A 24,846-nucleotide genomic window follows, 5' to 3' on the forward strand; every position below is an offset into this window, starting at 1 on the left:
AAAAGCTGATTTTTGAAGAATCATCACACAGCTTTTTTTTCCTTCATCCAATGATCAATTAATAACTAGAGATAAACAGAAATGTCTTGTTTGGGTGAACTTTTCCTTTAACAGCAAGACAGTTGTAGCAATTTAATCCTTGATCAGTCTGTCCACTTGTTTTGTTCCAGAATTCTACACTGAATGCCTTCCCCTTGGGTCTCATGTCCCTTCCCCCTCTGCACAGTTCCATCTCATCCCCTTCTGCCCCTGTATCATTCTGTAATCATTATTGTGAAACGCTTCACTAAGCCAAGCAGGCATTTACAGCACATTGTAGTATGGACTTAATGGGAACAGTTTCACAAGCGGCCCTAATGCACACTCTGAATGCGCAAAGTGGAATTATTCAAACTGTTTAAACAAATTATCATTTCAAGTAGATAGCTTGCGTATTTGACTTTGAGTGTGTGTGGGGGGGAAGGGGGGCGTATGCATAGATAAGCGTGTGCGAGTGAGAGAAATGGAGATCTAAAGTCACTGTGTGGGTGTACGTTTCAGGGTCTGTTAGTTTAGATTAAATTTGTATGAATACGTTGTTCGCATGGCAGCAGAATTGGCCCAGGTGGGCTTTTAAGAGTTTGTCTCCTTTGTGTCAATGTGTGGAATCTAAGAAAGCGAGGGGTACAGGGAAAAATAACAATTTAGGGATCAAAATGTTTTGTTCATTTTTACACAGCGAAAGATCATTTTACTACTATATACTAAGTATAAATATCAGTTTTTTGGCCAACATTATTTTAAAAAATGTATTGGTATTGGTCAATATCAAATATTTAATTTTGCTTGCTTCTATTTGTTTACCTTTAGACTTCCTATGCCATCATCTAATGCTCACTTTTACAAAGTTTACCTTTAAAAGCACTAATAATTTAATAACACTGTTAAATGTAATCTTCAGCAAATCTCAGAATGAATATTAATTATTCATACTGTATGCTATAATACTTAATATCCTAAGTTCACTTGTAGCATTTAAAATGACTGATTTATTGGTTAACAGCTATAACGTGAAAATAATTATTGGCTTATCGGTATCAGATAGAATTTTAATAACAACGCATCCCTACTCTACCTGAACACTGAGTTACTTTAAACCAATGCAATATTTAGGATCAGCTCATGCCAGCAGTTTGTGTCATTCTCTGGTTAGAATATGGTATACTTAGCATGTCGTTAATGGTTTTACACTGTATTGCACTGTGCTTTGTCATGGCATGCTGTATTTGGCTGTGCTATCGTGTCTACACAGTTCTGGCATTGTGCTTTGATTTGTTGTGCATCTCTGTATGTCTTTTCGCCCTATTTATCCTGTGCCTTGCTATGCGCCGCATCATTTCGTGGCTTTTTGCTGTATTGTGCTGTGCTCTGCTGTCCTGTGTTGTGCGCCTCTGTTCGGCATTCCTCCTCCCCACACTGGCTGTGAAATTTAATTAGCTCTCTGCTCCTTAGCGTCACACTCCCCTTTCCGCAACAAAGAAGGGAAGTGCATCCATTGGATCCCTCCCTAGGGAAACATAACCCTGTCCCAGTAATCTTTCCCAAACAAAGGTCCTTGCCATACATCAAGGAAGGAGGGGCGGAGAATATGCAGCATGCAAAACCGAATGGCTGAAAGAAAAACATATTGTGTTGAAATTTCTGTGGGCTGAGGCTCAAGGCTGAGACTAAGTGCTTTGCACAGCTGCGCTTCATCCCTCTACACTCTCTCCCTCACTCTCCCCCTTCCGCCGTCCTTCCTATCTGATCAGCTTGTTTCAGAAATGACCAACTCCTTTCAAATTTCCTGTTCGCTTAGCGATTAAACAGCACAAAAGTGCATCTGTGAAATGCCTAGTCACATGTAGGCAGACTTTGACTTTGTAGCATTAAGTCTGGTCCACATTTCAGCTTGTCTAGTTAAAGGTATAATTCATACAAAATTTTTAAGTTTGGCATCCTTTAATCATGCTCCCCAATAGCCAAAAAAAGAATATATATATATATATATATATATATATATATATATATATATATATATATATATATATATATATATATATTGAAGAACTATTTTGTCCATATAATGAAAGTCAATGAGGATTTTCATTGTATTACAAAAAAAAAAGTATTGTATTGTTCCACAAAAGACAGTAATACCGGTTTGGAACAACATGAGGGTGAATAAATGACCGAATTTTCATTTTTAGGGTGAACTATCCCTTTAACTTGATATTAAGCTCCAAGATTTGATTCACTAACCTAGCAAACTTGACTAAATCCAGTGATTTATTTCATCCCCGCTCATTGTATCAACCCAGTATCTTGTTAACACAACTTTCCTTGTTTCCAGTTATTTAGCGTCAGTCAGTCATATTGAAACTGGCTATTTTAGATAGCACTTAATGTTTTTGCATGCAATATGCATCAGGTGGCCAGTGGGTTCTGCCTTGTGAGGCCGAGACAACGGGTGACCTTAACGCTTCCATGTCTGTCTCCTTTCCTCAAGAGTTTGTCTCTGGATATAACATCTGTGCTCCTTTTTAAGGCCAACACCATTCACCTAACCCTCATTACAGGCATAATAACCTAACCCAAGCTTTTTGTGAATGAGTGAGCCATTTGGGAGTAGACCCTTCTTGCCCGCTCTCAGCAGGCTGTCAGGAAGGTCTTGTCAGAGGAGCCACATTCATGTGACAGTTTGAGACAGCAGCGCTGAATCGTCTTGACTGGCACTGCGGCATGCGATAGCCAGAGATCAGGCAAGTGTGGCTGGTGCGCTCACTGGTGACCGTCATTTTGCGTTAATCCGCTGTGGTATGGCCAGGCTAACGGTGAGTGCAAGGGACAGACAATGTAAAAAGGAAGCCGTTTGCATTCTCTCTCTGCCCACGGATTGAGTGTGTTCCATTTTTTCCCTGGGGACGGAGGATGACTTTTGGAAAGAAAAAAATAGAGTGGAAGAAAAGAGGGACGGAAAAGGAGTGGAATCTTATAGCCGTAAATCAATAGGCCTTCAGAGTGATAACTGAGACTTGCCTTGAGGCAAAAAGAAAAACCTTTGTTCATTGTTTTCTCATTCCTTTCTCTTTCTCTCTCTCTCACTCTCTGTAGATGTAATGGAGCAGCAGGGACTGTGGCCCCCTGTTTACGGAGCCCGAGGGCCCGCCTCACACATGCAGCATCCCGCTGTCTATTCCCGCACCCAGTTTCTACGGCAACAGGAACTCTATGCGCTGCAGCAACATCAGCACCAGCAGCACCGAGCGGCACAGGCAATGGAGTTGGTGCACAGACACAGTCACTCACAGGTAACACATGAAGGAGACAGCACACAAACATATGGGTAGCCACGTTTCCTCGTACCACTGATTTCCCAACAGCTATTTCTCCACTGAAGCCCCTGCGTATTTCAGCAGGCCTACCCAGGGCGCCCGAGGTTATGAAAAGTCTGTCATTCCTGCTCTCAGAAATTCATAGCAGTTATAGCCAAAGAACGGCCAGCTTTCATTTTCAAAGTGCATTTAAATGTTGGAAGTCTTGAAAGAGTGGGATTCTTCTCAGGAACAGGGCAGGATTCAGGCTTTTATCTGGCTGCTTTTGTACAAAGAAGCAGAGCAGAATGCAAGTGAACAGTGGATCATTAGCACCCATTGTACTGCGTCCCTGGTGCGTGTCGTTATGCAAGAAACCTGAGGTGACTGAATCATATCTAGCTCCATGTCAGCATCCCCTTTCCACTATAAATGCATTTCAGTTGTGATAAAACTGGAAATAATGTTGCTGTAGTGCTGTGTTATACAGTCTCTGAAACCTGTTTGTAATTCCTCTGTTTCTGCAGAGGAAACCTGAGGATCCTCCCATCGATCTGGTTGAGGGATCGTCTGAGCTCCGCACGCCTAAGCACACGAAGCCTTTCTCCGTTGGAGCCTCCGCTAAACCTCCCCCCTCCTCCTCGTCCCCAGGGGGCTGCGCCTCTCGTCTTTCGCCCTGTTGTCGCTCACCTGCCCCGCGGTCCCATCTCAAGAGTACGCCCTGCACGCCCTGCCCTGAACCCAGCCCGGCTGTGGCCGCCCCTTGTTCCCCTTCACTCAGCCCCCACACCACCCCCCACCACCTGCCAAAACCCGCCGAGTCCCAGGACAAGAGGGGTGAGGGCCAGCCACCACAGGACTACCCTCAGTCGCTGGAGCCTGGTAAGTGGAAAATGGCAGCATTCATGTCTGTTTGTATTTCAATAGGACGTTTCTTCAGTGAATGTATTTAGTGTACTTACAGAAACAAACATGCATTGTATGGGTTTACCTGTAGATGGGTGCTATTGTGAACATAAGTGGCAGGGGTGTAGTAATAATATGAAAAGTGGGAGGAGGACTCATTATATACCTTGTCATCTTGGCTCATTAATATTAATTAGGTATCATAATGTTTGCACAACTTGTTTACTTAAAGGCAGATGCTGGAAAGTTAGCTAGTAAGAACCAATGAGGCTCATTCTCGTGTGTTAAACAGCAACCAATGAGTTTTTTTCTCTCGTGTAAAGCAAGTACGGTTGAGCTTCATAGGTATCATTGGTATCATATATACTATTGGTTGATGTAGACAAATGATCCTTTATTTCTAATTGCCATAGCTATAAGAAATAGCTTTTCCATGGTACAAGTTATAATTTCCAAAATAAAAAAATCACACAGAAATAATAATCCAGTCTGGAAAAAAGGGGTAAACGGAATAAAGCATAGAAAATAGCCAAAATCGTGTTTTTTCAAATTCGCTTCCTATCCCAATGCCCTCATATTTGAGTCTGAAAAAAACACAGCAACTAGAGGAAAGAGACTGGAACATTTCATTTCATTCTCAAGGTTAGGGTCTTGCCATTGCGCCTGGCTCCACAAACCCCTGGGGGAGAGAGAGTGAAGGAGAGAAGGATAAAAAGAAGAGAAGAGATGGAAGTAGAAAAAATAGACCGTGACCACAGGGACGATCAAGAGAAGAGAGATATTTCGCCGCAGATAAGATACACAGAGCCTTTGAAGGACTTGTTACCCTTTGATTACTGGAGACAATCTGCCTGTTAATATGAATGGAAGTACTGTATAAGCGCTGACTTTTCACTTTGTGTTTGTGTCTTTGCACCATTGTGTCCATTTCTGACACATTGGTATGTGCAAGAAAGCATAGACTCCATGGAGAGCAGCTAGCCGTACAGGGTAGGTATGAGTGAGATAGACAGAAAACAGTAGGGAGGTCAGTGAGACAGCAGACAGGGTCTCTCTTATCCTTCAGAGGTCCTTGAGTGCTGGCTGGCGGAGGGATACGCATTCATCTGGCGGATGGATACCATCAATAACACAGCGCTGAGGTGACAGGGCTGGCTGTGCAATCACACCCAGACACCATGCTGTCATCAATATACCCGGCTATGCTGCAGATCTCATATAGAGAGACACACACAAACACACTCTCACTTTTTCATGCACGCAGCATTCCCTGCACAATCGTTTTCACTCACGTGGCGGACGAGACGAATACACACTCTCACTTAAAGACTAATTTATACACAAACATTCCTCTGTGCACTCTTTCTTTCTCTCGCACACACTACATCCATAACAACTTGAACATAATTCAATATTCATGGAAAATTCGCTCATGCCTGCGCCATAGCCTTTATGGCGCCGGCTCCATTATGTGTGTGAGTTATACTAGATAAACGCAACGAATGGTACACACTGTCGCTAATGCTTCTGTATACAGCATATATATCACCCCTCTCTGCACTTCAGCGGCAGGGGGCCGTGCCCCTTAACTGACAAGGTCATATTGTGATGTGTATTACAAATGAATGGTAATGGGTTGCTGGTTCGCTGTGCGCTGAAGTGTGTTTCAGGAGCAGTTAAATCTTTATGCTTGTAATAGAGTGACTTCAAACAAGGTTGAGGAGCCCAAACTAACATCAGTGTTTATGGAAACACTCAATCAGTTTTATTCCCATTTTTTCCTGCAGATCTCCCTCCTGGCTACACTTACCCCGCCATCGCCATGGGTTACAAGGGTGGCCCCTCCCCTCAAGAAGTCCAATTGGCTGAGCATGCCGACTTGGAGGCGGAGCAAGCGGAACCTGCAGAACCTGCACCGCAGCCCCACCCCCTTTCTCCGAAAGAGGAGGAGCCTGTTTGCCACACTGGTGTTGGCTCTCCTACTAGAATGTCCCAGGAAGTAGAAGATGTAGCGGAGGAGGGTGAAGTGACGGACAGACAGGAGGATGAAGGACAGGTGGATGCCACTCTCTCACAGACTTCCCTTTGCCCCGTTACTGACTCTACAGTAGCGGACTCCCATTCGGACCGGACAACCATGATCCCCAATAGCCAGACTAGTGAAATGGAGAGTCCAGCGCCAGCTGAAGACAACAAGAAGCAAGATGAGGAGCTTCAAGACCCTATCCAGATTTCCATGACCACCCAGGATTCACAGTCTGTGGAACCTACCGAGCACGACCCTGAGAGGGTTGCTGAGGATGAGTGCGCGTCACCCACTGACTCACCCTCGCCAGCTTTCTCCCCCTGTCCTGTGCCCTCTGCCCTGGGGAATCAGTATCCCGGGAGCTGCATTTGGAGCCTGGAGCTGCTCATCGCAGCAGCACTGTGTGCCACACGAGATGCCCGTATGACGGCCCCTGTACCTGTGTCTGGGAATGCAGTGGCCCCTAATTATGGCATAGAGTTACTGAGTGAACTGGCAGAGCTGGAACGATCCCAACAGCAGAGCAACAACATGGGAGAGAATGGAGGTAAGGACGAACATACACATGTGCCCCCCAATATTCAGGTTAACAGTTGATCAGTTTGGGTTTTTCAGTGGTAGATTCGTAAATTCGCAAAATGTTCAATTTTCAGGGGAGTCAGCTTTTGCAAAAGATTTTTTATAGGATTTTTGCTAGCAAAATCGAGGTTCATGAATGAGATGAAACCCTAAAAATTCCCTATAGGAATTATTCTATAAAAGAACAAAAAGCAAACAATTTCTGTTTGTGAGTGTTACGAACTCCTAATCAAACACTTGTTAAAAGGGATAAGCAACATAAAAAAGACACATGAAGCAAGGTGCTGTCTAACCAACAATGTTTATTATGGACCAAAAATAACGAATGCACGCTAACTCACGTTTCCTACATTCACTCAAAGGAAGACAAAAATAGAGATAAAATAAACATTCAAATTTACCATACCAAAACCAAGACAACTTTTCAATAAACTTCACTCTTAAAGGAAGGAGTCAACAATATACGCATTAGATCAACAACACAACAAAAAGAACACGTGAAAAACAGCTTTGCATGTTTAATGAAAAACATTAAATATGTAACATTTCCAGCACCAACAGGTTTACAAAAGGTAGTTAAAAAGACAGAGAAATGGCCGTTCTGTTCTTTCTTATCACAATAGAAAGCACGCCCAATCACACACAATTTAATTCCTCATCAGTGATTTGCATGAGTGGTCTTGTACCGCTGTGATACAGGCGGCAAGGGAAGACCACGACAGAGGCTTTCATTTTTTTTCCTCTCCCCACAAAAAGAGGTGCAAAAAATAGGGTTTTCAGCTCAGCCAGATCTCCTGGCTTTGTGTGAAGGAAAGATAACAAAGCCCCCCCCATGCCGCCATCCCGCCATCCCGACAATACGGTGCAGAGACACACCGAAATACACACAAACACTAACTCTCAGCTGACCGTCCAGCTTTCCACTTTCATAGGAACCCACACACACTAGCTCACTCAACTGTGCACTAGCTCGCACTCCTGCCTTCTTTTCCTGCCTACAGATCAAATGCTCCCCCGTCTTTTGGGGTTCAGCACTTCCTGTGGGAGAGACTAAGACGGAGCGGTGAGGAGGGGGCTGTGTTTTTAAAGGGCTTTAGCCTGTCTTAAAAGGCAGCTCTAATGATAGCTAGTTCCCCCCGGGTCCGCCGGATTGGACTGTGTCCACTCACTCATCCTGAGGGACGGCTCCCCTGCCCCTGCTCCTCAAACCTGTTTGATCACTTTTATAAGCCTCATTTTAGATGGAAAAAAGCCTCTGCGCTTTCCCACAGCTCTTCGAGTCCCACAGTGCGAAGTTGATGAAATAGTAAAAACAGCTGATCTTTTTCCTCTCAGGACGCCGCCGTTTTTGTCGGCTAATTAGGCCCCATTGTTGTGAGCGCTGTTTTAAAGGCTTGTTGCTTTTCCAGGGACCGTTTAGGGTCTCCCTGCCAAAGGATGTTTTTTATTTACGCCAGCATCCTCTAGCAGCTGAGAAATCCCCAACTCTCACACCGCTCAGGAAAAAAATTCTAACCGCATTTGGCGCTGTGCATCGTTTTAGCTGTTTGTGTGTGTGTGTGTGTGCGTTTTCTGCCCGTATTAAAACAGGAATGTAATCTGCTGTGTAATTCTTGTCTAAGCGAGCTGCACTAAAGGGACTAATAAGAGAATATGATAAAGCTCTTTGCAGTGGGGAAGAAGTCATCAATAAACACGCCCGCCTCTGAATTATTAAAGAACTGGAGGTGAGGCGGCCGCGTGGGCTGTCAGGACCCAGTCTCTCGCCAGCTAAAGATTTCATATGCGATTGGGTTTACTCTTCAGTGATTTACCGATTTGATTTCAAGCATCCTTATCTATGGCAGACGTCTCAGGTGCTCCGCTAACATTCCTTGCGGTGTTATGGGCATTGTGATGTACGGACAAATAACGTGTGATAAAATTATATAGATTTTGAGAGGTTCTTTGAAGTATTGTTGGTAGTTGTTATTGATTGGTTAGTGATATCACAGCGTTACCCCCCCCACACACACACACACACACACACACACACACACACACACACAGATGTCTAGGCTAAATGTTCTCAGAGAGCATTATCTGTCTTTTCTCCTACCCTCTCTCATTTTCATTTCTTTTTTGGGCCTCAGCTTTTCCATCCCTCTCATACGTCTTGCTTTCATTTCATCACTCTATCCATGTGCTGTTCCATGGCTCTGGTCCCCACCGGTTTCATTACGGCAGGGCGATGGGCATCGATTTCAAAAAGACCACCACAGGGCTAAAAGTGGCACAATGATTTCAGCCAGGTGGGAAACCAAAGACCCTCCCAGACCCCCATAATCCAGTCTTCCTCATCTTGTATTTCATTCTTTTTTCCTTTCTGTTCACTTGTCTCTCTCACTTTGCGTTTCAGCTGAGAGATTTCCTTCATGCGGCTATAATTCTTTTAAAGCCCATACAACGTGTCGTTCGCATTTCTCCCTCCTCTCCCTCCCTTTTGAGGCAAATCTCACAGAATGTGTCAAGAACATGTCCATGTCATATTTCACCCCAAGCAAAAATAGAAATGTATTATTTTATGTATGCTATATATTTGTACATTAACATTTTCCATGATGATTAAGAACATTTTCCAATCCAATTCTCATTACTGTAATGCTTAAATGTATTATTATTATAAATTAAGTATTTAAAGTAGTAATTTAGTATACAGTGAAGATTTAGAAAATTATGGGAAATTCAAAGTATTTGCATCTTATTTGCAAATTAAGCCTATTTTTAGAACCATTAAGATTTTTTAAAATACATTTTGACATGACCGTTAAGAACATTTTCTGCCCCAGTTCTAATTATTGTAATGCTAAGAATTGCATTATTTTATTATTACTATAAATTGTACAGCATTTATTCAGTATGTAAAGTATTAAATCCGTATAAAATTAAAGAAATACTACCATGATGATTAGTATTTTTTCAACACCATTTATAATGAGAATCAACATTGAGAATAATGGGGGGAAACATAAAATGTGACACTGAGAATCTTTGGGGAACATTTGCTTTATTGTCATGAAAAAAAATCTTTCTTTGTAAACGTACTAGAAGAATCCCTTTGACTTTGTGTTAAGAGAACCTCACGTTAAAAGAAATTCCACTTAAAAAAAAAAAAAAAAATCTCAAGACGCCTGACCTAAAGGTCTTTAAAATAGGCTTTATTTTTTAATATAAAAAGCTCTTTTTTATTTTGTGGTAAATGTGATATGAAATTTACAGTTTTCACCACCCTCTTCTCCTGTCCTCTCGTTTGGTTTTGATCTCCTGCTCTCTGCCCTCTGCGCGCAGGTCTGCTCGTGCACCGTGCTTTTCCCCTCGGAGGAGAAAATTGGATTCTTTCCATGTTAGTAATGAGGGGATGTTTGCGAATAAATAGATAGCTCAATAAACACTTTACTTCTTATTGCCTCTCTCCCCTCCCTCTTTCCCCCCTTGTTCAGTCTCTCTCCTCGCCGATCTCATACTGTGCCCCTGCCTTGCAGTGACGCAACAGAATAGCGAGCTGTGGATGCCCGCTAACACAGACACAGACGCTCACACATACACACTCATGCAGTCTTCGCAGTATCCCCAGGCCAGCTTTGGCTGTCATGAATATTCAAGCCTCATTGGCTGAGTGGAGACTGAGCATGTGGCCTGCCCTAATGACAGTGATAAATGTTGAGAATTCGCCCTTCTTCATCTCTCTCTCTCCCCCTCTCTCTCTCTTTCTCTCTGTAACATGGCTCCTGGCATCTAAGCCTCATGTACAGAGATAAGCTCTCTGGTTAATAGCTATCATCATTGCTCATTCAGCCTCTGAAAGCACAAAGTGCTGTCAGGAAACAGCGGCGTGCTTAGAGGCGGCTTTGTACCGTTTGAGGCTTTCCTCTTTCTCGCTCTCTCTCTCTTCCACTCTCTTTTTATTTTTGCTCCTTCACAGGTTTTTTTTTTCAGCTTGCATCTACTGGGACAGACTGGATGTCTGTTTTGCTAGGTCACTTTTGAATATACATGGAGAGACAGAGGCCTCAGTTTACACATGGCATTAACATCTGTCTCAAGTGATTTCCCACTAAATACACATGTAAACAGGGTTCATAACATTTGAAAAGGGTCAGAAAACGTGTGACCGCATCTTGATGCATCTAAGACAACGATGAAGACTAATTGATTAAAGCCAAAAAATGAACATTCTGTCATCATTTACTCACCCTCATGACATTTCTTCTTCTTTGGAACACAAAGGAAGGTATTTTTAATTTTTTTTCTTTTTTTTTTTTTTTTTTTGTCCAGTGGTTTGGTTACCAACATTCTTCAAAATATCTTTTGTGTTCCGCAAAAGAAAGAAAGTCATACAAGTTTGGAATTATTCATTTTTGTGTGAACTATACCTTTAATCATTGTGCTTTGGGTTTTGAACTTTGCCTTCAAATTAACTTCAAATTTGATCTTAATCTCGTTTAATACATCTGAACCAGCTAATCAAGGTCTTCAGGATTATTAGAAACTTCTAGGCAGGCTTGTTTGAGCAAGACTCTCCAGGAAGTTGGCCTTCCAATAACAGGACTGGACTCCCCTGCCCTAGGCAGATATCTTTCTGTATCTTCCTCATATCTGTCATTGTGATATAAGATCAGATAATGCGATGTCTCCTTTAATCTCTTTATTTCTTCTCATTTTGTGCAGAAGACGACATGTTGACCTTTGACCTTCAAAGTTTGGCAACCCTAGCTGCCGCTCGGGCTTTGGAGCTGGCCCCGCCCCTTCCTGCAGACTCAACTCCACCCCTCCGCAGAATTCTCAATCTGCGCAGGAAGTGCAGGTGGACGCCACGGCCTGAACCGGTACATGTGACTCATGTTCATTCATTTACAGTTGCTTGTTTGTACATTGTTTAGACTATAGTCAGCAGTTGCACTCCTGTAATGAATTAAACGAAAACTTCACTAAATAATAAAATTTTGTTATTGAATGAAAATCTTTCCTTCAACTGTAGCTCTCAAATCTTATTAGTGCTTTTGCATATTCTAATTTGTTGCATTAAACATGTGATGCCTTATCTCGAAACGCTTGCAGTCAGGGCTGCATGATTAATTGAAATAAAGCTGGCTGTGTGCAATTATTAAATCACAAAGATTGAATTAAATATTATGCGCTGCACGTTTCAGAGCGATGTGTGGCACTGTGTTGCAGCGTTTTCAGTGTCTCAGAATGGCTCTGTTCACAGTAAATGCGGCTTCACATGAACTCTAACACTCTAACAAGTACTATGAATGCAACATTCACCATCTTCCCAAACTTGCAATTAAAGCATTAGCAAAAGAGCAAAAGAGAAGCTTTAGGGGCTCCCTGCGATTTTCTGCCACAATTAAAGCTTGAATGATTATTATTATTATTTTATAGTCATGTTGCTTTATAATAGCAACATTTTTGGCAAAACTTGTGCAGCTCTGCACATAAGCGCCACAAACCTGGAGCTTTAAAAAAAAAAAACATTTTAAATCGCAATTACAATTAGATTATTTCCCCCAAATTGTTCAGCTCTACTTGCAATTCAAATAAGATTTAAGAACTACAAAAAAGTATTTTAGTTATTAATGACTGAAATTTCATTTTGTTTCTCACACAAATCTATTGTATGGTTCCAGAAACCCTGAAATATCGGAGTCAAATGGACCAATTTTATAATATTTTGTGATGCTATTTAGTTCTTTTTGGAGTGTCATCATATATATATATTGTTTCACTCTATGGAAAAGAGCATTGTGAACATTATTCACAATATCTCCATTCGCTTTCTGTGGAAGAAAAACGGTCATACAGAATGTTGAAAGGCATTTTTACTGTAAACTCACTGGAGATTATTCCATTGTGTAGGTGTGTCCTGTTAAGGGTACCATGGAAACGCTCGACCGGGAGGAGCTAGCGATGCGTGTGCGGCTGGCAGAACTGCAGCGGCGCTACAAGGAAAAACAGAGGGAGCTTGCCAAGCTACAGAGAAAACATGACCACCAGTGAGTGAACCACAGACCACTTTCACAAATACACACCCTCCACATATAAATGCACCCCGCACACCTTTCAAAACCCATTTACACACATGCACGGAGAGATCGAACTCTCTTCGATCCCCCAGCACACGCTCAGTCTCTCTCCAGCTCTTTCTCTGTCCCCTCGCAACGCTCTGCTGAGACCACCCAGTGTGTGCTGAGCCCTCTTTGCATAAGCCTGAGCTGTGCTTAAGTCTTTCCTCTAGTCCACTCTCACAATTAGGATGGCTTAGTGTTTCGTTTCATTCAACATCATTAGTGTGAATTAGAGTGATTGACAGGCTGTGTGTGTGTGTGTGCGTGTTTGTGTGTTTACAGGAAAGAAGAGACCTCACGCAGTCCAGCTCGTCGAGGACCCGGAAGGCCACGCAAGCGCAAGTCCACGTCGGCACCCCCTATCCCCACAGACGCCCCTAAAAAAGTCAAGTGAGTGTTTCCCTTACAACTTGTTTCTTCATGCATGTATTTGTGAGGGACTCATTTCTGACTTGCAAAGACTTTCCTTGCTAGAAGAAAGGATCATAAATGGGCCAGCTTGTGTTTTAATTAAATTTACTAGTACTTCAAACTCTGCTGTTTTGTTTTTAATCAGTCGGACTTGCGATTTACCAGCGGCAGATGATAAAATAGGTTAAAAAAACCCTTATACTTAGACCACCCTACATTTTTTCTTTTCGATAATTCTTTGTGTTCATCACAATATGGAAGAAAAGATCTGTCGCTAATCCCGACATAGGCTTACAATCTAGTTATAATTAGCTATATTTAATTGCTATACAAGATGTATAAGTTGTATGTGTGTGTTTAGAATCGTATAATTCTGCAGAGCAGAAAATATAGTGCGATTCCTCTACAGCTCTTTTATATTAATAATGAAAATGCTCTTTCACAGTTTCCAGAGCGAGAGAGTTGAGATTAAATTAGAGCTTTACAGCGACCAGTATTAAGCCTAGCTCAGGAAACAATTCCTTACCTGCAGCCGAACGCTTCACATGCATTAATAACAGTCTAGATAGGAGATGTTTTGAAAGATTATGTTAGTGAACTCATTTTGTACGTGCGTGTGCAATCCGACTCTTTTGAGTGTGTGTATGTAAATAAGTCTAGAAGGCTCCTATCAGTTCATACAAGGCAGACTAAGTGCTTAATCAGTGCAAAGAGCCGTCATTAATCATATTTACAACTTCCATTGATTATCTACAAGTGTTGCGACACCCTTCTAACCCATGACGCGTCGGCGATATTAATTTGATAAAGCGCGGAGACCAATTGCCTGCGCAAAGTCAGGGCTTTAAGTTATCACTCTGATGGATGAGCGTTCTCTCCTGAGATACACCTCTGTTTATGCCGGGCCTTAGACGTTTTGATAAACTCGGTCAAATCAAGTTTACCCTACCTGATTAACAAAACTCCCATTTTATTACTAGCCTGGTTGATTAGCAGCGTGCTAATGAAAAGCAGGAGCAACATCTTAATTACACATGCTATACCCAGCGCACATTTATCCGTGTCGTTAATAAAGCTCCCCTGCCAAATAAAACAAATGACAACTTCCCGCCACTAAAATCTATCCGAGTCGTAAAAAGAGTGTTTTTTTTGAGTTCCTTTAGAGAATGGCAGAGAAAAGTCAAGGTTTGACTTTCTCATCATGGTTTATGTCAGTTTGATGGCAGACGGCATGAATTGTTGGGGAATTGAATGGTAACATTCATTGTTGTGTTTGTCAGCATTATTGGATTTGAGGTTATGTGTTGAAATATGTGGGCTTTTTTCAGTCTTTCACTCCCCTCATGCATTTGTGTACTAAAACGCGTAACATCCTTCGGCATCTGGCCGAATCTGTTTGAGGTCAAAGGGTCATTTGACAAGGTTAAGAGTGTTGATGGTGCATCATGGGAGCATGGATTGGAGACAGATTTTAAACCAGACCACAGCTAACCCTGTGTCCAAATATGCTTAGCTTCCTTTGATGGACACTTTACCATCCCATGAGGCCATGGGAGTAGGCCTTTTTTGACTTGCTTTCCAGGAAAAATATCCTTAAAAAAAAACATAAACAAAATGCTACAGATGCAACACTAGAGTTTTAGAGTTCTAATGCAGTAAGACAAAATACACTTGTATTAAGTCTTATTGTCTTATGCAGTGTTGCTTCTCAGGTAAATTTATATTATAATTTTTTTATATTTAATTCAAATTAGACAACAATAATAATGTTTTGCTAAATTATAAATTACAGAACATACTTTAATTGTCAGTTTGGATGTTCTTCATCAAATGCGGTACTTGGACAATACGTTAATTTGCACAGAGCTTAATTCTGGTCATTTCAGTTTACACTACCGTTTAAATGTTTGATGTAAGTACAATATTTTCTTTTTTTAGGATTCTTTAAATTGATCAGAAGTGACAGTAAAGACATTTGTAATGTCCTTTTGAACTTTATGTTAATCAAAGACTCCTGAAAAAATTGTATCACAGTTTCCACATAAATGTTAAGCAGCACAACTGTTTTTGTCAATGTTGATAATACATTTATTGAACTCAAAATCAGCTTATTCTGAAGGATCATGTGACACTGAAGACTGGAGAAATGGATGCTGATAATTCAGCTTTGTCATCAAAGGAATAAATCAGATTTTTAAATAGAAGTTATGATTGCACTTTATTTTACAGTATGTGCACTCAAGTGTACTTACAGTGTACTTACCTAAAGTACTGGTGAATATAAGGTAACTACATGGGTTAAGGTTAGGTTAAGGGGTAGGTTCAGGGTTAGTACCTAGTTATTACCCAGTTATTGTAATTACTATAATAAGTACATAGTATGTACATAGGGAATAGGACTGTAAAATAAAGTGCTATCGAAATTATTTTAAATTACAATATTTAACAGTATTACTGTTTTTACTGTATTGATCAAATAAATGCAGCCTTGGTGAACATCAGAGACTTATTGCAAAAACGTTTAAAAAATCTCACAGACCCCAAATGCTTGAACAGTAGTGTACGTTAGCCACAAAATGTATTCGGACACTTAAAAATGTGTAAATGTTATTGCTTTAGATAACACAATGCCAAAAGAAGGGGATATTTATTTTAACGAGGAGAAAAATGTCATGTGTGTACTTTTTAAGCAAGTTTGTTGGGTTTAAATGTACAAAATGAAAACAGAACCTTGGCCATTTTGTGGTTGTCAAACAGTTTCCTGCATATGATAAAACAGCACAGTGCTCTTATGCTGGGATTTATGCCGATATATATTCACTTGCCAGAATGATTGAGGGTTTCAATGGTAAATAATAGCAACATTCAGCATCTTTTTTCAGAGAGAGAATGCTAGAATTTGATTATTGGACTGTGAAGGGGACCATGGCAGGAACACATACACACACACACACACACACACACACACACACACACGACCATTTTCTCCTGCTCTTTTCTGCTGTCTTCTTCTCTCTCTCTCTCTCTCTCTCTCTCTCTCTCTCTCTCTCTCTCTCTCTCTCTCTCTCTCTCTCTCTCTCTCAGCTTGATGATTGTGTCTTGCTAATCAATGCCCTTCCCTGAATAGCATTACTGTGTAATCCTGACCTCTCTGAGGGGAAGGGGTTTGTAATTAGAGGACTGTGAATTCTCCTACCAGCATACTCGCTCAAGCACACACACTCTCTCAACAGCAGGAATGTGACATGGAGTTGACACAAGGACTAGAGGGGCCTTTCGGGGTCAGGAGGTCAGACGGTCGCCTTTGGGTGGCGACAGGCAGTGGAGAGTAGGGCGGGGGGCTGTCAGCTCTGCTCTTTAATAGACGCCCATGCCACAGTCCTCATCAAACTGAAGCAACCGCACACCAAACCCCGCCTCGGACCAGGTGTCGGGTTACTAATCAGGTTTCCACGGTTACCTGGTCTCCCGGGCCTTGGGGGTTTTGGAGACTCTGTGGCATTTAAATGCAGAAGAAGCGAATCAGAGATGCACACGGCCAGAGAAAGTACCACTCTGCTGCAGACCGAAGCTTTATTCTCTGTTCTGACAAAAACGGGGCCTTTATTAGGGCTCTTAATGACTTTGTAGTTGAGGATCTGTAGATAGATGTACTTGTGCCATGAGGAGGAGAAAGGGAAGTGCACTCAACACTCTCTCTACTCTGTTCAGAGCTGAACAGTTTACTCTCGGTAATGCTTTTGTGCTTTACGATTTTTCCTCCAGTTCCCCTCAGGTCTGTTGTGCTTGTTGCATCTTCTCCCGAAAAACAATAAAGAATCTCCAGGTGTGATTAGAAGGGGGTGGTTTGGAATGGGGATTGTGGTAATATGGTGTTTTTGGATGAAATTATCGGATGCAGAATTGCAGATGTGGAGAATGGGGTGTAAATGGGGATGTTGGTGCATGTGGTGGCAGTCGATAGAGGTTAGTGTCCATTGATCCAGCTCCGGTCGGTCGACTGACTCCCTCTGGATTGCTCTCTCTCTCTCTCTCTCTCTCTCTCTCTCACCCTCCCTCTCTGTTCATTTCACTACATCAGTCATTCTCATTTGTATCCACATTGATCTTTGGCTGCTTCTCTTTCTATTTAGTGATGCTTTGGTGTTCCTCTGACTTTTCTGATTTTGTTTAATCTTACAAAGTTCCATTTGTCTATAGTAGTACTAATGTCCATAATAAGTTTTATATATTTATTTATATATAACTATAGATATTTAATACATTTATATAAACACTCTACAGTTCCGAATCATGGGGTCAGTACGTTTTTAGCAATGATGCATTGATTTAATCAGAAACGACATTACAGACTTTTGCATTGTTACACAATTTCAAGTAAATGTTGTTCTTTTAAACTTGCTATCCATCAAAGAATTCTGAATTCAATTTTTACAAAAATATTAAGCAGCACAACTGTATTCAACATTGATAATAATAAGAAAGATGATGCGGCTGTTAACACTACTTAAGCTTGGTGCGCAACTTTGGTGCCTGTTATAAATTTTTATATTACTCCAGAGAACCCGGTCTTTATTTCTAAACTTGTAATACACCCTGAGAAAGTTGGCATCTACAAATCTGAATGACTCTTCTACTGAGGTTTTTTAGAGCATGGTCTATGTTTTTTCCACCCATCTGGTCATGTATCCGTGCCTCTCTGTCTCTGCGGGTATCCTCCCTCCATCTCCAGCTAAAGCAGGGGCTCTTTGTATTGAGGATGAGGGCCGGGGTTTATGTAGTGGGGACACTGATTCTTTCTGACAGCACCGGCCTGAGTAAAGGGCAGACAGCCAGTGTTCAGACAGCTGAAAGGAAGAGTGGAAAACAACGCAGCCAGTGCTGGGCTTGTATGGTGAAAGTGTATATGAATGTGTGTCTATGCAAGTGAATGTCTTCGTGCGTGTGCGTATGTATTTTGTATCATTCCTTTCTGCCAGGTCTTCTTCTAAATGGGTAATACTGAAAAATCACATGTATTTATTTTGTTTAGACCCTCGCATATGCATGCCAAAGTAATCTTCTTCATCTTCAGGCAGCTTTTTTATTTAGTTATGAGGTGTATGGGAAGCCAAATGCTCCAAAAGCAGGACGAAATTGCGCTATTCAGCTGAACAAATTATTCAGTATTTCATTATTCATTAATCAATTATTATTATATCAATTATTAATGACCAATTATCCACGTGAGACCCAGTGGGCAGTGCCAGATCAGTTATGCGCAGATCAATTTGGCCAGAGCTGCACTTTTAGTGGGATGTTCAACCTAGTTGGGATGCTCAGTGCAAATTTGGGCCACTTTTATGCTGCTTTTTGCTCCTCATGTCTAAATTAGGAGAAGTTGCCATGAGCAGTATTTTAAAATGAGGATTTCTGCAGAATAGGGAAATGACACCTTGTGACACTTGTATAATGAAAAATTAAGGTTTTCAAACTTGCAAATATGGCTCTTAACATTATACACATCATTAAGGTGAAAATATGCTCTTAAAATTGACCATAAGTTAAGGAAACACAACAACGGTGTTGCACAAAATGGATTAAACTATAAGCACAGTAAACAATGAGGCTGTAATTGATTTATACATGCCGCTGTGCATGCTGGGAAACAGTCCAGCATCCAGCACCGCAGAAATCACGAGGTCAGCTTGGTGATGTGGCACCTCGATTAACAAGAAAAATTAAAAATGTCTTCATGTCATGATTCTGGGTCGCTTTGGGATTAACTGACTATAGCTGTCGCTAGGACACAGAAGGGAGGCTGGAATTCACCAACCACATGCCGACACGGCTTCTGACACTCACCTGCCAATCATCCTGGTGACTGACGGGCCAGCTGATGTCTGTTCCGCCACCCCCCGCCCCGAGCATAGACTAAGGCAGCCTGTGGCGAGTTTGAAGTAGCTGTCTGTTTCTCAGGAGTAAAAACACTGATGCTTACACACTGCAAAACGAGAGGCCGATCGCCGCAGAGCGAGTGTATGAGCCTTATTTCAGTGTAATAGGTCTGCTAGATGGTTGGCTACACACACACACACACACTCACTCACTCACTCTCGTTGCCCTCCTGAAGGCCTATGCATTGTACTGCTTTGTGCAGGAACAGATGCATTGATATGGTAATAAGACAGAGAAGGGTTTTTTTATTAATGTAATGCTGGAATTCACAGCCCTGAAACCATTGGCACAGAATGGAAAAGGAGTAAGCAGAGACGGAGAGACCGAGACGAGGGAGAGCGAGGAAAAAAAGAACAAACAAAATTATGAGTGGGAGGTTGCTTTACCAGCACTTCTCTCAGATATTTCTCGGTTTGGCGTCAGATCCCAATTTTTCAAGCGTGCAGCAGGGAACCAAGCCCCTGCCTCTCCATTCATCAAAGCCTGAAAAGAAGGTCATTAGAGAGCCACAGAGAGGGAAGGCAAGCCCTCCGCTCGCCTCTGATCTCTCCTTTTCATCCTTCGTTCTTCTCTCCCCTCATGAATACCTCTCTGTTGTGATGGACAGGTCGGCTGGAGCGGGGGCGGGGCCGGGTCTGCTTACAGTGGAGGACTTGACTGGAGGCGGAGACAGGAAGAGGAAGAAGAGGAGGATGACCAGTAGCCCTTACCACCATCTCACTAGCACACAGGTTCGTAGCTAATCGCTTCTAAACTGCTGAAAATGTCTCCTTAAAGTTTGCTGTTGTCATGATGCTGAAACAGTTTTCGTTTTAGTTTGTTTTCTGTCACAAGCTTAAATACTTGTAAGAAAGGAAAGACCCATCACTATTTATCATTCAACTAAATGCAAGACAAGCCCAATTCACAATAATTCACAATTATTATCACAGCTGTCATCATTATCAGTTTGATTTTAAAGGCCAAACATTCTTGGTTGATTGGTGTTTTTTTGTCAGATGGTTAAATACATGTAAGAAAGAAAAAAATCAGCATTCAAATAAATGCAAGAAAACAAGACCAGTATATATGACAATCATGTCATTGTTGCGAGGAAAATTTGGAACATTCTTAGTGTAAGTAATAATTCATTTTGAACTTGAATTTTTCACTTTAGACAGTAAAGTGAATTCTTACCTTTTTCTTTTTTTAAATGTCCCCTTACACTTTTCTGTTGTCATGACACTCAACACTGTTTTCTGTCAGTTGGTTAGTGTTTTTTGCTCTCTCACACATGGTTAAATACATCAAATGATTTTCAACATGGTCAAATGATTTTCAAACTTTTACATAAGAAAAATTATTATTATAACTTTTTTTAATGCATAATGCATCAGTTTATATTTAAGAAATAACATTTAATCATATTAATAAAGATGAAGTGAAAGAGAGAAACATCAATAGTACATTGTTATGCAGAAATACAAAAAAAAAAAATATATATATATATATATATATTTAGAGGAGAATCTGATGAGGAACATCAATACAGTGCTGCCTTGCAAACATAAAAATGCAACACAAATATTGACATTGGTTTAATTATTTTCCTCTCTCTTTTTCAGATGAAGGCTCACTGTAGGCCTAGAGGCAGGCCAAGACTGCTGAGCACTAAGTTTAAGCAGAAAGCTTGCTCACAGCTGAAGCAGAAAGCCAAAGTTAAGCGTGGATCGAGACTGGTGAACCTGTTGTGTCACAGAGAGACCAAAACACAGAGTACTATTACAGAGCATCTGTCCCGAGAGCACAGTGGAAAAGAAGAACACACACAGTGTAACAAAACTGGAGAGAACAATGACACAGGTAAACATTATAGATACTAGACATATGTGACACATGACTTTTAATTGCATTCATATTTAGATTACTGTTGATTATTTAGAAATTTGAACATTTGCTCTATCCCAGCAGGCAGTAGGGCAGCAGTCCACCAGGGATCCGATGGGAAGCGGATTATGAGAGGAGGTGTGAGGTCAAAGGCCATCCTGAGCTCCTCACCCCTGCCAACCCGAACTCAGCAGCTGATGTGCGATACGGCTGTGACCGATAGCAAGCTAGAAGCTACCGAGAAGGGCATCTCTCCCTCCGACAGCAACACAGGTGAGTTATGGGCCGAGAGAGATGCATCCCAGCATGACGATCAGCGGACCCTCTCATTTCCCTGCTCGACTGTCATGCTGTTAAAAAAAATTAACGATGCCTCCTCAGGCATGCATTGGGCAAAACCCGAGCTGTAATGCTAGTCTGCATCATGCTGCGTTCAGAATGCCACACCTAGAGGGAAAAAAATGGTACACTTCCTCCACTGCCCCAGTTCCGCTACACGTTTTAGTCCACGCTCCCTGCAAACACACCTCTGTAAGTGAACAAAGTGGAGATGAAATCATGGCAGTAATGAACGCTAATGTGAGCTACGCCTGCGGTCGAGCTAGGCGGTGTTGTTGCCGCTCTGTTAATTGCCCTGAAAGTTATCCTTTTCACATTTCACGAGCTTGCGAGAGTGTTGACGAGCGCCTTGTAAGTGACAAGTGTGTCAGCACTGTGTTGACACCCGACACTGCTTGCCACCGTGCCATCTCCGCTCTATGCGAGACACATAGCCCACAGACGGCATCTGCCAATACATATCTGTGACACCCAAGCATGCGAGTATGACTTTGTGTGCGTACGCTACCGCTCAAAAAATTGGGAATCACAAAGACATTTGTAGGTTTTTGTAAGAAATTCAAATTCAAAAGTCATCAAAAATACAGTACAAAATACAAAAAACAAAAACAGTGCCGCAGAAAGCTTGAGATGTAACTCTATCTGAATATCTTAATAAACTGACAGCTAGAATGCATATGGTGTCAATAGCTGTTTCCATCCATGTTATGAACTTGTGAACTTATGTTATGAAATAGAAATAGAAATGGAAGCTGTAGGTATTGGGAAAACAATGTTATTTTAGTCATTTCATTAGCTTTTATTTAAGTTTTGGTGTTAATAATTTTAGCACTTAACATTTCAGTTAGTTGTGAAAGCAACATTTCTAATATATGTTTAAGTTTTTAAAGTTTTTTTTATCTATTATTTATATTTTATTTCCGCTTCTTTTTTTAATATTAGTTTTAGTTAACAGCTCTGTGGGGAAATCACAGTGTCTCTTTTGTCAAATTAAATAAATCACTTAAAACGTATTCTTACTGAATAAAACATAGAATGTTATACATTTTATTTTCACCTAGGTGTTTCCATTCAGCAAATTATGTGCAATATCCCAAAATTCAGATTTTTAAAATTATTTTTCATAGTGATTCCAAACTTGGAATGGTAATGTTTGTGTGGCTGTAAGCAGGAGTCAGATACTAGGGCAGACACGTGTGGGAAGCAAAGGTCTGGTGGTCAAACCTGTCAGTGACTAGACTTTTCTGACTGCCACAGTTCCTGTGAACGTTGACAGTTACAGTCACAGTTGGCACCCATTTCATGAACTTCATCATGCTAAATATCGAACAAATCATACAGTGAGAGGAATCGTCAGGCTGCATTCACATTCACCATGACCGATTCAGATGTCCACTCTGAACTGTTATCCAGTCAAGATGTCAATGCATTCAATCGATCCATCATTTTCACAGAGGAGGAAGATGACGGCATCTACGACAGCGAGGAAGGGGCAGAGGGCTTCAAGAATCTATCATCTAAAGAGCAACTGTCTGGAGTCGGCCGTCCTTTACAATGCTCCATCATGAAGCTTGAGGCCAATCAGAAAGCCAAGAACAAAACAGAAAGACAGGGATACGGTAAATGTTACATCCTTATTTAATTAGACCGCAGGGATTGACAGATATCACCTTAGTTCACAAACACTCATCTTTCACTGTCACTCTTAAATATCTTCTCTTTTTTTGTCTTCCCTCCAGGGTCTATGAATGTGTCCGTCACTAAAGAAGAGGTGAAGAGAAGGAAGGCCCCCTGTAGGCAAGCCCTGGTCAGTGCTGACCATAACCACTCAGAACTGGAGGAGGAAAGGAGATTGACTGGCTCTAAGTGGAGAGAGGGGTCAAGGGAGAACACCTTTGACCACACTAGGCTTCACAAGACCTTGCCTAGTCCACGAGAAATCACCACCAGGAAGAGTGCAGTGCTTTTTGGCAAGGTAGCAGCTATGTTTTGTTGGAATACTTTGGTAAATTAGCTACAAACAAGGCTCTAACAGTGCTAACATATCCCATACGGCTGTTTCAGGGGAAAAGCTGTTGGTTAGAAGCACTGTCGTCTCAGTATGATGACATCACTTGGAGCAGACGAATCAGAAACAAGCAGGTATGGAATGGTTCCTCTCAGTTTCCATGAAAATTGGATGGCTAACATGTTCGCTTCCAAAATAAAATGTATACTGGTGACCAGGAATTCAAGGAACTTTTGAGCTCATTTATAAGAGTTGTGCATCGCCACATAGCGAATTAGCCCCTAGTGGCCTAGATCTGTCTGCCTTGCCCTCTTGGCGCCCATAAAAAGTCATCCCTCCAAGAAGGATTGTGCAATTCTCGTGTGGTTTGTCCTGTCAGGGGCTCTCGTAAATCTACTCACAATAAAGATAAGATGGGATCCGCCTGCTAATTCACGGGCTGAATCATGCATTGTCTAAATAAAACAGTCAATAGTTTTGAAAGGATTTACACCGTAGGTGTCAAGGCTGTCACTGTCGGCACTTTGTGAGGTCATCAGTGAGGCATGCGAGGGGACTTTGCCTGCCTAATCAGAAGGCGGGGAGAATTCCTACTTTGCTCAAAGAGTGCGATAGAGAACAAAGACACGCATCATTCTTCACCTGGGCCTCGCCTTAGAGACACACTTGTAAAATGAAAACCGAACAGCATCACCCCAAGTGACGAAACCTCCATCACATTAATATATGACAGCTTTTTTGAGCAATGTTAAGTACCAAGGGCTGTGCACAAGATTGGACCTGTTAAAGTTCGAGAGGTTATGATATATTTGTATGGGAGTTTGAATGAATGTTGGAGCCCTGAATCACTCTCCCCGGGGCCATTAGGGGCGTGTGAGTATGTGTGTGAGACTTACATGCCGTTCCGTGACTGTTAGCAGGCTAAGGGGCGAGCAGTCAGTCGTTTGCTGGAGAGCTTTGCTGCCGATGAGGGATTCCGGATGGATGACGACAGCAGCTTCTCAGAGGGAGAGGAAGATGATGTGGAAGAGGAGGAGGAACCAGAGCCGATGGGCAGTGCATTACAGGGTAAGAAATATACAAGGAGATAATGCTGTTAAACTCCTGCATGTGGTAAAAGGAGAATGACCTCTCACTTTAATCTGTCTTTGTCACAACCAGCCCTGCCCAACTGCATTCTCACCAAAGAAATCCTGAAGGATGGACTGAAAGTGTTAATCTCAAAAGAGGACGAGTTACTGTACGCTGCCTATGTACATACACTGGACCTGCCTGATATGTAAGACAACAACCCCGTGCTTTCCACATAAAAAACACGGATGGATGGATGGATGG

The 24,846-nt window shown here is 41.8% G+C and overlaps 1 protein-coding gene across 6 annotated transcripts in view; it reads left to right on the forward strand.

The window, feature by feature from the left end:
• The window catches only part of bahcc1b (BAH domain and coiled-coil containing 1b), a 101,631-nt gene that overhangs the window by 68,215 nt on the left and 8,570 nt on the right, over positions 1–24,846 (forward strand). For 4 of the 6 annotated variants that reach the window (XM_081392888.1, XM_081392887.1, XM_081392891.1 and 1 more), the window contains 14 exons: positions 3,133–3,329; positions 3,860–4,214; positions 6,026–6,811; positions 11,551–11,708; positions 12,742–12,878; positions 13,233–13,340; positions 19,906–20,029; positions 20,903–21,140; positions 21,246–21,437; positions 22,958–23,122; positions 23,243–23,478; positions 23,568–23,645; positions 24,429–24,579; positions 24,673–24,790. In XM_081392888.1, the coding sequence (XP_081249014.1) occupies positions 3,133–3,329; positions 3,860–4,214; positions 6,026–6,811; positions 11,551–11,708; positions 12,742–12,878; positions 13,233–13,340; positions 19,906–20,029; positions 20,903–21,140; positions 21,246–21,437; positions 22,958–23,122; positions 23,243–23,478; positions 23,568–23,645; positions 24,429–24,579; positions 24,673–24,790 (3,043 nt within the window). The remainder of the gene's footprint in view (positions 1–3,132; positions 3,330–3,859; positions 4,215–6,025; positions 6,812–11,550; positions 11,709–12,741; positions 12,879–13,232; positions 13,341–19,905; positions 20,030–20,902; positions 21,141–21,245; positions 21,438–22,957; positions 23,123–23,242; positions 23,479–23,567; positions 23,646–24,428; positions 24,580–24,672; positions 24,791–24,846) is intronic. The other 2 variants (XM_081392889.1, XM_081392890.1) reach the window with 2 other exon arrangements.

This window comes from Scardinius erythrophthalmus, assembly GCF_964197995.2.
Source record: "Scardinius erythrophthalmus genome assembly, chromosome: 18".
NCBI classification, from domain to species: Eukaryota; Metazoa; Chordata; class Actinopteri; order Cypriniformes; family Leuciscidae; genus Scardinius; species Scardinius erythrophthalmus.